The sequence below is a fragment of the Myotis myotis genome, unplaced genomic scaffold, assembly GCF_014108235.1.
Source record: "Myotis myotis isolate mMyoMyo1 unplaced genomic scaffold, mMyoMyo1.p scaffold_m19_p_3, whole genome shotgun sequence".
Taxonomy (NCBI): Eukaryota; Metazoa; Chordata; class Mammalia; order Chiroptera; family Vespertilionidae; genus Myotis; species Myotis myotis.
Window position 1 is genome coordinate 39,430,514 of NW_023416335.1, and position 14,939 is coordinate 39,445,452.

At 40.6% G+C, this 14,939-nt stretch overlaps 1 protein-coding gene across 1 annotated transcript in view; it reads right to left on the bottom strand.

Moving 5' to 3' along the window:
• Positions 1-14,727, bottom strand: part of RAP2A (RAP2A, member of RAS oncogene family) — a 32,222-nt gene extending 17,495 nt beyond the window's left edge. The window contains exon 1 of the mRNA XM_036299024.1: positions 14,108-14,727. Coding sequence (XP_036154917.1) covers positions 14,108-14,421 — 314 coding nt within the window. The 5' untranslated portion in view covers positions 14,422-14,727. The remainder of the gene's footprint in view (positions 1-14,107) is intronic.
• Between the last annotated feature and the right edge of the window lie 212 nt (positions 14,728-14,939).

Genomic DNA, 14,939 nt, shown 5'->3' on the forward strand with positions numbered 1-14,939 from the left:
CTCCTGCAAGCCCCACACTGCGGATTGATCCTGAAACCCAGGCAAGTGCCCTAGTCAGGACCACACTGGCCAGGCTGTCACCTACTTTTATAAACAATCTATACTGTGAATGGAGTAAAGGGGGAGGAGGCAATACAGACTACTATTACTATTATTATTTTAATCCTCACTTGAGGATATGTTTTTTATTGATTTTAAAGAGAGGAAGGGAGAGAGAGGGAGAAAGAAACATCAATCAGTTGCCTCCTGGACCTGCCCCCACCAGGGATCAAACCTGCAACCTGGGTATGTGCCCTGACTGGGAATGGAACTCACATTTTGAGCCACACCAGCCAGGGCTGCAGACTACTAATACAAGCGGTAACAAAATATACACATAGTCTTAGATTTTCTCCTGAAACTAAACTTTGATGTTATATTCTTACTAAAAAATGTGAGCATCGAAGCAGTTAGGTATGTGTGGCCAGGACCAGCAGAATGACACGGGGCAGATAAACTGTGAGAGCAGATGGTAGGTGCTTGCATCCATTTGGCACCTTTTAAGAGTTAAGATACAGCCAGCCATTCATTCACTCATCATTTACTTTCAATAATATCTTTAAAAATATTTCATTTTTTCCAGATAACTATTGCTGCATTAAAAAAACCTATCCCAGCTATCTTCCCTGGGCAATAACTAATCTATTGTTTTCTCTCAATTTTCTATAAATCAGTTTACTTTTCTACTGCTTTCTAAAATAATAATTCTGCTCATATAATTTATGACTAAATACAAATAGAAAATGAGATATTTACAAGGAGGATCAAATTTACAAATATAAAAAAATTAATACAGATGTTCCTCAACTTTCTCCCGATTAACCCATTGTAAATTGAAAATATTGTATGTAAAAAGTGCATTTAACACACCTAACACCTACTGAACATCATAGCTTACTTAGCCTAGCTGACCTTACATGTGCTCAGAACACTCACATAGCCTACAGTTGGGCAAAATCATCAAGAACAATGCTTACACTATACAGTATTGGCAGTTTACTCTCATGATCCCATGGCTGATTGGTAGTTGCAGCTCAGTGCTTCTGCCCAGCTTCACAAGAATATTGTAACCATATATTTCTAGCCCAAGAAAAGATCAAAATTCAAAGTGCAGTTTCTATGGAATGTGTATTACTTTTGCACCATCATCAAATAAAACAAACAAAAAAACGCAAGCTGAACCATTGTAAATCATGGATTGCTGTATATAATTGTTGGCATTAAAAGTTTAAGCATTGAACAGACTGTCAAACTACAGCAGAAAGGCTGGGGAGGGTTGGGGGGAGGTAAGATATCAACTGAAGGACTCGTATGCATGCATATAAGCATAACCAATGGACGGGAGACACTGGGAGGGGGGGTGAGGGCATGTGTGTGTGTGTGTGGGGGGAGGTTGGGGAGGCTGAGGGAAGGTCAATGGGGGAAAAAAGGAGGCATATGTACTATTTGTAATACTTTAAACAATAAAATAAAATTAAAAAAAAAGTTGGACCTTCTATAATTATTTAGAACGCACAAAAAAATCCTTAGGTGGCTTGATAAAAACAATGTTCTTGGTATTATAAATATTTTTATATAGTATCCCCAAAAATGTTTATGCACACTTTGAATAATTATAAAGGGGGTGTTTATTAAAATGTATTTCATTTTTAGAATTGAGCTATCAGTTGCTAAAGTGTGTATATATATTTTTGGAGACACCCTGTGTAGATATATAATTAACTCCACACTGTCAAATATATATTTATTTATAGTAAATTTTTATCAGATAGTTATTTTGTACTTATTTTGCGTAATGCCCAGGGCAATGTTATACAAATGATGTGGCTTCAGCCATAGTATTTGATGCTGACAGTGATGACTTCTATACACAGACAGATAAAACTTCTTCTGGAATCAATTTATTAAAAACCTTGTCAACACATTACTATATATATCCATCAAGACTGTTAACATTACCTTCATCCCATGCAATTTTTGGAATTTATAAAAAGGTCTATAATCGCCCAGCTGGAATGGCTCAGTGGTTGAGCATTGACCTATGAACCAGGAGGTCATGGTTCAATTCCCGGTCAGGGCATATGCTGTGGTTGCGGGCTCGATCCCCAGTGTGGGGTGTGCAGGAAGCAGCTGATCAATGATTCTCTCTCATCACTGATATTTCTATCTCTCTTTCCCCCCTTCCCTCACTCTCTGAAATAAATAAAAATAAAAAAATATATTTTAAAAAGGTCTAAATCAACAGTTTTAAAAAGAAAAATGTCACCTAGGGTGGGGTGGGGGTTGGACAGAGGGGGGAAAAAGGGGGGAAATGGGAAACATCTGTAATACTATCAACATTTAAAAAGAAAAATGTCATTTAGCAAATATTTAATATTTATGCCTGACTGCTTTTTATAAAGTATTTTTAATATTTAAGTTATATGTATAAAAAAATCATCACCATTTTCTGTGAGCCACAAAAACATATTGTCATCATTTAAAGCCAACAGTCTCCAGGGCAAGAGAAAGACTCAAAGCAATCAGCGTCTGTGCCCTAGGTTCTCTAACATACTCTACTATCATTTCAGATAAAGAGGAGAAAGCAAAGGAAAAAATGGAATTGAAATACTAGATTAGCTATATAATTTATCTGGATATGATAAGGCAACAGAGTCTCATTCCTAAGAAATCATGAGGTAGTACATTGTTTTATAAAGTCAAATAAATGCCTGGACTTTAATCCTATTTATCTAAATTTTGGTGAAACATTTTTTACTGATATTTTAGAGCTCCTATGCAAAGAAACACTTTACATTCAGTACCTCATTGTTTATTACATTATATTACTGATGAGGAAATTGAGAGACAGATGACGTTAACTTGACCCTAACTATATAATATGTACTGGAGCTCAGCTTTAATGACAGTAACGCTTAACTGTCTTCAACGATGAGATTAGACCAATATGCACAATTAAATAAAACACTGAATTACAGCAATTATTATATATATAGTATTTGTTATGGTCACTGGAGAACTAAGTTAAGAGTAGGATGAATTTAGAACAAAACTCTCCATGCAAAAACAGAAAAACACTCTAAGATTTCATATTTGGAGAGTTGCAAAGATACCTAGTAAAGAAGAAAATACTAATATGTACTGAATTATTAATATAATGTAGGATTTCCACATTTGAATTATTAATTTTTAAGGGGATACTCCTAGGAAAGCATGAGAAGTAATACTAAATGTTTTAAGTAAAGGTTTACAATGTTTCTCTTGGGTGATTTTACTAATTGATTTTAATACATATGTAAGTATAGTTATCTTCATCTAGTTTTACTGTCTTATAGGGAGAGCTGAATCAATATATTTTCCTGGACAGATGCAGCAAACTGCTTCAAAACATCAGTTTCCAAAACCCCCTCAGCAACCTGTTGCAGTACTAGAGAATCCCTGCAATCACATACTAGTCTGAACAAGAGCCCTATCCTGCCTTATCAGAACAAACAAAATTACAGAAGTATGTCCTTATATTTCTAACATGCACAACAAACAGTAATAAATACTTTCTCAAAAGTTACACTTTAGCCCTAGCTGGTTTGGCTCAGTGGATAGAGCGTCAGACGGCGGACCAGAGGTCCCAGGTTCGATTCCAATTGTTGCTTTGTTTCTGGACTTCCCAAACCATGACTTCAATATAGTATGCTATTGGTATTTGATTCAGATACCCAGTAGCCTTATTTTGACTCACAGGCTTAAAAAAATATTATTTCATAGCAGTGACGCTTAATTTAACTGAAATATATTAAAAGTCAGGGTAATGTAGGTGTATTAGAGTTTTCCTACAAGAATAAAAGGGAAAATAACTGGGCTATTGTATTAGGTCTGATAGTTTAAAAAAGCTTTCAATCTTTTAGAAGTCTCAAGTTACATTTATTCAAATATTATGTTCGGTATATATCATGTTAAAATCGTAGCAACTAGAGGTTAGCTATTTTTAAGTATTTTATAACCTTAAACTTTACCAATATATTTATATTTTACTTATACCTTTTATTAAAATGCAGATGTCTAAAAGAATAGCATTAACATTTATTGATACTATTCTACTGAAAGACTCAGTTTGATCTGATAAAACATAAATGTATGTTTAAGAAACTTTTCCCTGTCAGGCTGAGAATAATTTTTAATATAATGAACCACAACTGTCAAAGTAACAAGTAAATAAAAAGGCAAATATATATGGCATATCTCTGCACACCACTAAAATTTCATGATATATTTCCCACAGGAATACTATCTTTAATTTTTACTTTTGCTCCTATTCTGTGTCCATCAGTTTAAGCTCATTTAAAAGTCTACTCATATACACACTCAACTATTTTTCCAAAAATAATTTAAAGAATTTACAACTCTTGTTATATAATAGGCCAAAAAAACGTAAGAACATACAATCACAAAAACAAACACACACAGTAGGTCAGAACAGATGGAGAGAAACAGATAATAGGGCAAAATTGAAACAGAAGCAAAGGAAACCCTAAGTGTAGAATCACACATCCTTCCCCAGGGACTTAGGTTCTGAAGACAATGGCTAAGAGAAGAACTGTGTAAAAATAAATTATCCTTGAAAAAAACACACCTTATAATAAGTATGGTAAACATGGTTTTAAAGATGGCTGCTTAGAAATGTGTATGAAAGTATAATGTATGCATTTTTATGTGCCATATGTAATTTCAAAGAAAATAGCGTATAGAAATTAAATTACTCAAATGAAACATTTTCCAACTTTGGTGGCACTTCCATTGGTTGTATCCTCTAGAAACATTTTATCAGTTCCTCCATCTCCTCCTTAATGTTTATCTGTTAAGTAATTGTCCAACTTTTTCCTAAAAGAGCGAGAAAGTCAACATTACCCAACTTGCTTAGTGGCCTGAATATTTCTCATTCAATGGTCAGCCACATCACCTTTCAAATCCCTCACTTGTTCTTGTCAGAGGATTTATCAATGTGCAGAGACAGGTGATATTTTTGACTGTGTGCAGTAGAATGGTTGGCAGGCTATTTAAATTACTTTTGTGCCCTCTCCTTAAAAAGTCATTATAATGGCCCTAACCGGTTTGGCTCAGTGGATAGAGCGTCGGCCTGCGGACTGAAAGGTCCCGGATTCGATTCCAGCCAAGGGCATGTACCTTGGTTGCGGGCACATCCCCAGTAGGAGGTGTGCAAGAGGCAGCTGATCGATGTTTCTAACCCTCTATCCCTCTCTCTTCCTCTCTGTAAAAAATTAATAAAATATATTTTTTAAAAAAGTCATTATAATGATTCCCCTAATTATAGACTTTATTAATATAATTACCAAATCTTAACTAGATAAGACTTGCAGATCACAGGCTGCTGGTTCTTTAAGGTTTATATTAACCATTTGCCTGCCATAAGCGTCTATAGACCGACTTTAAAATCAGTTTTCATGAGGATTTCCAACTGAAAATATTTAAGAACACCCGAATTGTGAGTAATATATTTATTTATTTATTTATTTATTTATATATATATTTTTTATTAAGATATTACATGTGTCCTTATCGCGTTACCCTCTACCCCCCTACCCCCTGCTCATGCCCTCACCCCTCCTGTTGTCCGTGTCCATTGGTTAGGCCTATATGCTTGCATATAAGTCCTTTGGTTGGTCTTTCCCCCTTACCTCCACCCTCCCCTACCTTCCCTCCAAGGCCCGACAGTCCAATCAATGCCTCTCCGTCTCTGGATCAGTCCTTGTTCATCAGTTTATGTTGTTCCTTATATTCCACAAATGAGTGAGATCCTGTGGTATTTATCCGCTCTCCAGTTCCATCCATGCTGTGACAAATGGTAAGAGTTCCTTTTTCTTCTTCTTAAAGAATACCTTTCAGCATTTCATATAATGCTGGTTTGGTGGTGATGAACTCCTTTAGCGTTTTCTTATCTGTGAAGCTCTTTATCTGACCTTCTATTCTGAATGATAGCTTTGCTGGATAAAGTAATCTTGGTTGCAGGTTCTTGGCATTCATCACTTTGAATATTTCTTGCCACTCCCTTCTGGCTTGCATGGTTTCTGTTGAGAAATCAGCTGACGGTCGTATGGGTACTCCCTTACAGGTAACTGACTGTCTTTCTCTTGCTGCTTTTAAGATTCTCTCTTTGTCTTTTGCTCTTGGCATTTTAATTATGATGTGTCTTGGTGTGGTCCTCTTTGGGTTCCTTTTGTTTGGGGTTCTCTGCACTTCCTGGACTTGTAAGTCTATTTCTTTGACCAAGAAGGGGAAGTTTTCTGTCATTATTTCTTCAAATAGGTTTTCAATATCTTGCCCTCTCTCTTCTTCTGGTATCCCTATAATTCTGATGTTGGTACCCTTGAAGTTGTCCCAGAGGCTCCTTACACTATCTTCATATTTTTGGAATCTTTTTTCTTTTTTCTTCTTCAGTTGGGTCTTTTTTGTTTCTTTGTATTTCAAATCTTTGACTTGATTCTTGGGATCCTCTTGTCTGCTGTTGGATCTCTGTATATTATTCTTTATTTCAGTCAGTGTATGCTTAATTTCTAGTTGGTCCTTTTTCATATCCTCGAGAGTCTCACTAGATTTATCGAGGATCTCACTAAATTTATCGGCGGTTTCCATAAAATTCTTGAAAAACCTTATAAACATGGTTTTGAACTCTATATCCAGTCGTTTGCTTTCCTCCATTTCTGCCATTTGTGACCTGTTTCTTTGTCTCCGCATTTTGGCTGCTTCCCTGTGTTGGTAGAGTGGTTTTGTGTGCTAGGTGTCCTGTAGGGCCCAGTGGCTCAGCCTCCCCAGTTACCTGAGGTGGACACTCTTGGTGCACCCCCTTGTGGGTTTTGTGTACAGTCTTGTTGTAGTTAAGCCTTGATTGTTGTAGGATCACTGGGAGGAATTGACCTCCAGGCCAAATGGCAATGAGAATTAGCTGTGTCTGCAGTGGGAGAACTTCTGTGCTGAAGACACCCTTCTTGGGCAAGACTTGCTTCAGTGGGGTTTTGGTGCTCACTGAGTCTGCTCCCTGAGTGTGTCCCTTATGGATCTGAGGGGTTGTAATCTGGATGGTCCCCCTCTGACCACTGGGTACACTGGCTCTTGGATCTAAGGAGGTGCTAATTTAGCCTCTGCCTGAGGTTAAACAGCAGGAGCTACAAAGAGAACTGCAGATTCCCCTTCCTTTTTTGGAGTTTGGAGGTACCCTGATGAGGCCCAGCTGTGAAGCAATGCAAGCTGCTGTGGGGCCTTGGGCCTTCTCTTGGAAGTTCTGGGTCTGTCTGGCCCAGCTGCAGTTAGGTAATTTTCAGGTTGCAAAGGCTGGGGCATTCATATGCAAAAGCCTCTGCTGCAGCCTGGGTGGGGCGGGGTCTCAGGGAATCAAAGGGCCGAGCAAGCCGCTATGGCGGATTCTCAGCCCTGCCCTAAGGGGCCCCGCGTCTCAGTGTCCGGGTAATTGCTGTAAGCACCTCTGAGGGAAAGCCGACCTCAAGTTCCCAGTTCTGCCCACTGCCAGACAGTCCAGTTTCTCCCCGTATGAGTCCTGGGTCCCCAGAGACTTCCCGGAACCGGAGTTCAGAGCAGTCGGGAGCTTGTGACTCCCTCCCGATTCAAAAAGACAGCCGCGTCCTCAGGTGCCAGCCCCTTTCTGCGCGCGCGAGCCTCCGTACCTCTGCACTTTACTTCCGCAGCTCCTCTGGCTCTCAGCATGCTTTTCTTTCCTTCTAGTTGTAGAATTTCCACTCAGCCAGCCTTCCTGTAGTTCTGGATGATGTCCGTTTTGTCTTTATGTTGTTTGTTTTGAAGTTGTTGTGGGAGGCAGCAATTTCCTGGTGTTTATCTATGCCACCATCTTGGTTTCTCCCAGTAATATATTTATTTTTATAATATTCATTGCAAATTGATTTTTTAAATTAAATTAAATTCAAAATATCGTGGCGTGTGGGGATCGTTTCCATTTTGGACGCGTGGCAGTTAACTGGTTAAACTTTACCTCTTCTCTCAGTGAACGAACTAGATAGAAGTACTCACAGAATGTCAGAGCTGAAAGGAGGCCATCTACTCCATCTGCAAAGTGAACTTAAAAAACATTCCCTTTCAGAAAAAAATTGGGTTGTAAAAAGTGACTCATGGCTATTATGATCTGTACCTTGGAGGCCCAGATTTTTATTACAATTTTGGTTCCTGGAGATATCAAATTGGGCAAGGAGGTGTTTCTGGAGGAAGGAATGGTGATAGACTCCAGAAAGTTCACTTACTTAAAACAAACATCATTTGATGTGTTCCCAGGTTTTGGCTCACAGCACCAATCTGTTACCAGTCAAGATTTATGTGTAGCAATTGGCAATCTGCCTCTACTTTAAGAGTAGGTTTTTATATGGCTTCTTATTTTGAAGAGCAAAAGTGAAATCACTTGTGTCATTTGAAAGTAATCACTTATATGATACAGAAATATTAATTAAAAAAAATAGAAACTTATTCACTTTCGGTAGTGCAAAGCAACCACCTTTTTCCAGCCTTTTTCCCAATCTTAAAACACCCCATGCCTTCTAGCCTATTGCGAAGTATGAAGTCTCCATATAGCTTACAACTTTCAAGCTCTATCCTTGGCTATATTCATTTCTAATTTCTATTTCTGGCCATATTCATTCATTTCTATCTCTAGACTCTACACAATAGATTTCATGCACTCTACAAATCTGAACTACACAGCTCACCCTGAGTCTTTTATATTCATACATAAATGATGTTTCAGGCTTTACTCAAATATACTAATTATTTATTAGGTGGATCTATGTGGATGATTACTACCTCCAAAGCTTAAAATAATCTTCCCCAGCTATTCCGCCATAATTCTATTCACTCATTTTCAAAATGTCAGTTACTTCCGACCTTTCCCTCTTCTTCTCCCATTCACTTTAATTCATTCTTTACAACATTAATTCCATCCATTCTCTCTGTTACTAAAAACACCATGCTAATTCAGAACCTTTACACTTCATGTAGAAACGATAGAATATTACAATATTTTACAACTATTCCTCCTGACTGTTCTTTGCCACTAAGCCATATATCATATCACCACCATGTTACTATTTCTATAATAATTTTGATAATGGTCCTTGACTTCTAAGATCAAGTCCAAAGTCTTCAACCTTATCATGTAACTTCACATTTTTAAGCCTTACCTCCTCTCACACCTCTATATTAATTCCTGGTTTAGCCAATCTGGTCTATTTCATTAATAGCTAACAAACATATTCTATGTATTTCCCATGTCATTTCCCACTAATATTGTGCTCCTGATTTTTAGTTTTTTAATCCTCACCCAAGGATATGTTTTACTGACTTTAGAGAGAGGGGAAGGGAAAGAGAGAGAAACATCGATCTGTTGCCTCCCTGACTGGGATTGAACCGCAACCTAGGTATGTGCCCTGATCAGAAATCAAATTGGCAAGCTTTAGGTGCACGGGATGATGCTCCAACAGAGCCACACCAGCCACGGATGTGCTCCTGATTTTTTTAAAACATATTTTTATTGATTTTTTTTTTTTTTTCTGAGAGAGAAAGGGAGGGGAGAGAGGTAGAAACATTGATAACAGAGAACATCGACTGGCTGCCTCCTGCACCCCCCCTCATCAGGGATTGAGCCCCCAACCCAGGCATGTGTCCTGACCAGGAATAGAACCAGCAACCTTTCGATGCATGGGTTGACGCTCAACCACTGAGCCATAATGCTGGCCTGTGCTCTGGATTTTTTATGGTTCATATTAAACTTTACCTCTGATCCTGTTGCCCTAACTAGATATAAGAACTCTCACAGAATGTTAGAGCTGAAGGAAGATCACCTACCTCATCTGCAAAATGAACTTTAAAGAACCATTTCCTCCATCTATAAAATGAAAATGTTTGGGGAAACTGAGGCCAAAGTACAATAAAAATATGTTCCTCTCTGAACCCTAGTTTTTTCCAACATATTTTTCTTGATTGTTTCTATGTACCAGTAGCTGTGCTGCCCACATCAGAGTTTAATGATCAATAGTATATAAATCACCACACAAATAACTAAGCTTTATGAGTGCCTCAGAAAGAGGGAAGTACAGGTTGCCACTGAAGTCTGAAGTACCTGTGGCTGGGAAATGGGTGAGGCAAGAAGTTAATATAGAGGGGGAAGATGGGAAGGACTTATTCAGTTGAGGAGGAGGAGGAAAGCTTCCCTGAGGGGGAAGTCTAGGAATTAACTCTGCAAAAGGTGGAAGATTTCCACTAGAAGAAAAGCTCAGAGACAGACTCTGAAAAGACTGAAAGAAGGTCTGGGTGTTGGCATCTAAGGGATGAGGAATGTTGCAAGAGGTAAGGCTGCAAAGGCAGGAAGGCCAAGAGCGCACTCTGCATGCCTGGGAAGGTCACATTGCGGATTCCTGGGCTTTATCCTAAGAATAACATGCCTTGTTCAAGGATACTTCAAGTCTGGACCATGGCTTACCCTGGGAGGAATGAGAAAAGCAGTTATGAAATCAGAAAGAATTCTAGTGTTATTCCACTGGAAACATTTTCTGTATCCCTATCACTCTTCCTTGTGTGATCTCATCCAAAGTTAAAAAAAAAAAAAGCATATAAATTATATAGTAATTTTCGGTTAGCCCACTTGGTTTGAAAAACGATTGTGTACATATGTATATATCTGTGCACTTGTAAATATTTAAAGGAGTACTGGCCTGTTTCACATTTTTTTTTAAAGCAAAACCTTCCATACAATAACAATTGAAAAGCTCTCTTCCACTGTTTGGCCATACATTAGCACTAGACTTGAAGTTAAATGTTCATTCTTTTGCCCCTTAACATTAGACCTTAATAAGAAAAAGTATTTTAAGAGAACACCAACAAAACCTTTTGTGGGTGTGTGTGGGCTAATCCTCACCTGAGGATATTTTTACATTGATTTTTAGGAAGAGTGGAAAAGAGAAGGAAAGACAGAGAGAAACATCAATGTGAGAGAAGTACATAGGTTGGTTGCCTCCTGCATGAGCCCCGACCAGGGCCTGGGCCGGGGAGGAGCCTGCAATCCAGATATGTGCCCTTGACTGGAATTGAACCCGAGACCCTTTGGTATGCAGGCTGACGCTCTATCCACTAAACCAGCTCACTAGGACCAACAAAATCTTGTTTTTATCTTAACTGCTTTTTAGCCTCATCGTGTCTACACTAGAAATTAAAGATGCAACCACAAATTTATTTTCTATAATATTACATTTATATTAAGGATAAAATTTAAAGGTGACAAAGTTATTATTAATAAAAGAACAACTGGAATTTTGGAGCAATTTCTTTGTTCAAGTACTGTGTTGGACACTTTAAAATATATCTCATTAAGTCCAAAATATATACACTTATACCTGCACTATCCAATATGGTGGCCAGCAGCCACATGTAGTTATTGTTAGAGCACTTAAGACATGGCTGGTCTGAACTGGGATGTTCCACAATGTAAGTAACATACTGGATGTTGAAAAATTAGTATGGTTTAGCCCAGGGGTGGGCAAACTTTTTGACTCGAGGGCCACAATGGGTTCTTAAACTGGACTGAAGGGCCGGAACAAAAGCATGGATGGAGTGTTTGTGTGAACTAATATAAATTCAAAGTAAACATCATTACATAAAAGGGTACGGTCTTTTTTTTCAATAGTTTTATTCATTTCAAACGGGCCGGATCCTGCCCGCGGGCCGTAGTTTGCCCACAGCTGGTTTAGCCTGTGTCGTTCAGTGGTTGAGCACTGGCCCATGAACCAGGAGGTCACAGTTCAATTCCCGGTCAGGGTACATGCTGGGGTTGCGAGCTCAAACTTCAGTAGGAGGCGTGCAAGAGGCAGCCTATCAATCTTTATCTCTCACTGATGTTTCTATCTTTCTATCCCTCTCCCTTCTTCGAAAATAAAATAATATATATTTAAAAAAAAAACAAAAAGAAAAAATTAGTATGAAAAAGAAAGTAAAATACATCAATTTTTGAATATTGATTATATGTTGAATGATAATATATTTTATATATTTATTTTGTTAATCCTCACCCAAGAATATTTTTTCCATTGGTTTTTAGAGAGAGTCGGGGGGAGAGGTGGAGGGAGAGACATATGGACTGGTTCCCTCTCATATGTGCCCAGACTGGGCCCATTTCGAACCTGCAACCAACCCAGGTACTTGCCCTTGACCGGAATCGAACCACGCTCTAACCACTTAGAAACACCGGCCAGAACTAAATTATAATACTGTATTCTAGATACAGTGGGTTAAATAAAACGCATTGTTAAATGAGAATGGAGAAGTAAAAAGCTGTCAGATTCATATTTTAGAACAGCAGCAGAGGCCATGAAAAGATCTACTTTATTCTAGTTTGAAATTTAATCCAAGAAATAATATTCAACATTTTAGTTTAGGTATTACAGTATATAATCAATGAGTTAATGGGGACGGTGGTCTTGGGGAGAGGATCTACCCTTTGATCCATATGTTGGATTAAAAATCCACCGCTGGTGCCCAGCAGTGTGGCTCAGTGGTTGAGCACTCACATATGAACCAAGTCACCAGTTGGATTCCAGGTTGGGGGCTTCATCCCCAGTAGGGGGCGTGCAGGAGGCAGCTGACTGATGTTTCTCATCAATGTTTCTCTACCTCATCCTTCTCTCTTTCTCTCTCTCTAAAATCCATAAAAACATTTTTAAAAAATCCACCGCTGATAATGATTTCTTGAGCACCCCTTGAGTACGCGTGACTTGGTCCTTGCTCTTTCTCACTGAGTAAACTCAAACTGACTTGTGATGTGGTTTTATCTACAGTACACCTACAACTATCTTTCTGTAAATGTCTCCTAATTTTAAGTTATAGGCAGAATTATGTGGGGAAAAAGATACTATATCAAAATTATAAACAAGTATTACCCAATTATAAGACCCAGACAAAACAGTAATATGTAATTAAACAGTAATTAGAAAAATTTGCTAAAACTTTGAACTAAGATATTATTACACTTCTAACGTTTGAAATAGGGAAAAATGCAGTCAATTTAAGAAAAAAACAAACATTTTAAGCCATTTAAACTACCAGCCATATTTCCAAAGTACATAGTTTATATTAGGAAAGACCTTAGCTGCATTAACTTTACACTAGATAATATACTTTTAAAACAGCAAAAAGAAGAGATAATATACTTGTCACAACTTTGAAGAAACTTCTGTTTTGTTTCCAGGAATGCCTTCTTTTCCCCTCCTCTTTTTTTTTTTTTTTTTTTTTTTTTTTTTGAGGGGGCGGGGGGTAAGGCAGCTACTGGTAAATTTTTTAAAAAGTTAAGCCGTATTCCTTAATGTGAACGGCATATTTGATCTCCTACATGCTAATATTCTCTCAACCCCATTGCGCTGTTAGGATGTCTTCAAATAATCTGATAATCTGTCTTTAAAGTTTCACCCTAATTGAAGAGTCCATTTTTAAAACGTCTTGGCACCATTCAATCGCTTATGAGATGAGCAAGGTCTCTTTCCTCTCGACTTGACATTTTTTACAGGACGCAACACTGTATGTGTCATGTTTGCTGTCCAATATTGCAAAGGTAGATTTTTTTTGTTTTCGTTCAGTCTGAACATGTCTCCACTATCCTTGCACAGCTGCCCTCTTCCCATCACAAACCAACTCACCCCTCAAGCCTCTCTGCAAGTTTTAAACTTTGTTTCCTTTGGGGTTCTTTCTGCCCAAGCGCTACTAATAATATCCATGAGACAAAGAGCTGCGCCGTTGGGTTCGCGGGATGCAAAATTGGAGGTGTGAAAACAAACAAAGCACTCCAATGTGAGACTCAAGATGATGACAGTGATGCTGGCAACATGGAAAAAAATATTATAAAAGCCTAAGACCCCAGAGACATTTTCCTAGATCGCTCCCTCCGTCCACGGCCACCCCCGCGCACCGGGGAGAAAGAAGAGGGCGCTCCGGCCCCGGGACGGGGGCCGCCCGGCCGCCCCGCGAAGCCCCCCGCCCCCGCCCCGAGCCCGCTCACCGCTTCACGCGGATGATCTGGTCCCGCATGGGCTTGATGTCCTGGAAGCTCTGCTGGTTGACGAGGCTGTAGACGAGGATGAAGCCCTGGCCGTTCTTGATGTACAGGTCCCGCATGGACGCGAACTGCTCCGTGCCCGCCGTGTCCAGGATCTCCAGCACCGACGGCGACGAGTCCACCTCGATCTCCTTGCGGTAGAAGTCCTCGATGGTGGGGTCGTATTTCTCGATGAAGGTGCCGGTCACGAACTGCACGGTCAGGGCGGATTTGCCGACCCCGCCCGAGCCCAGCACCACCACTTTGTACTCGCGCATCGTCCCTCCGCGGCCGTCGCCGCCGCCGCCGCCCGCGACATAGACCTACGCCCGCCGCGCTGCGTCCCTGGACCCTGCCCCGGCGGCCCACCCCGCCGCCTGACGCGGCCGCTCCCGCCTCGCTGCCGCTGCAGCCCCCCGGGCGCCGGCGGAGGGGGCGGCGGGCATGGGCCGAGCCGAGCGGCAATGCGGCTCCGCAGGCGCCTGCGGGCACTGAGAGCGCACAGCGAGTGGGAGCCGCCGGAGCCGCCGGAGCCGCCGGCCCGCAGTGCTGTCCTCCCGCCCCGCCCCTCGCGCCTCCACGCCCAGCTCTCCGCCGGCCGCCGCCGCCGCTTTCCCCGGCGCCGGAGCGCGCGCCCGAGCCCACGCTCCAGCCGCAGCGCTGCCGGGGGCGGGGCTCGGCATCCAGGGGCGGGGCCCCGGCGGCGCAGCCCCGCCCCCGCTCTCCCGTCGCCTAGGCGACCGGCCGCGCGCTCCCGGGAGGCTCTGCGCGGGGCGGAAGCCTCTGCCCGCACTTA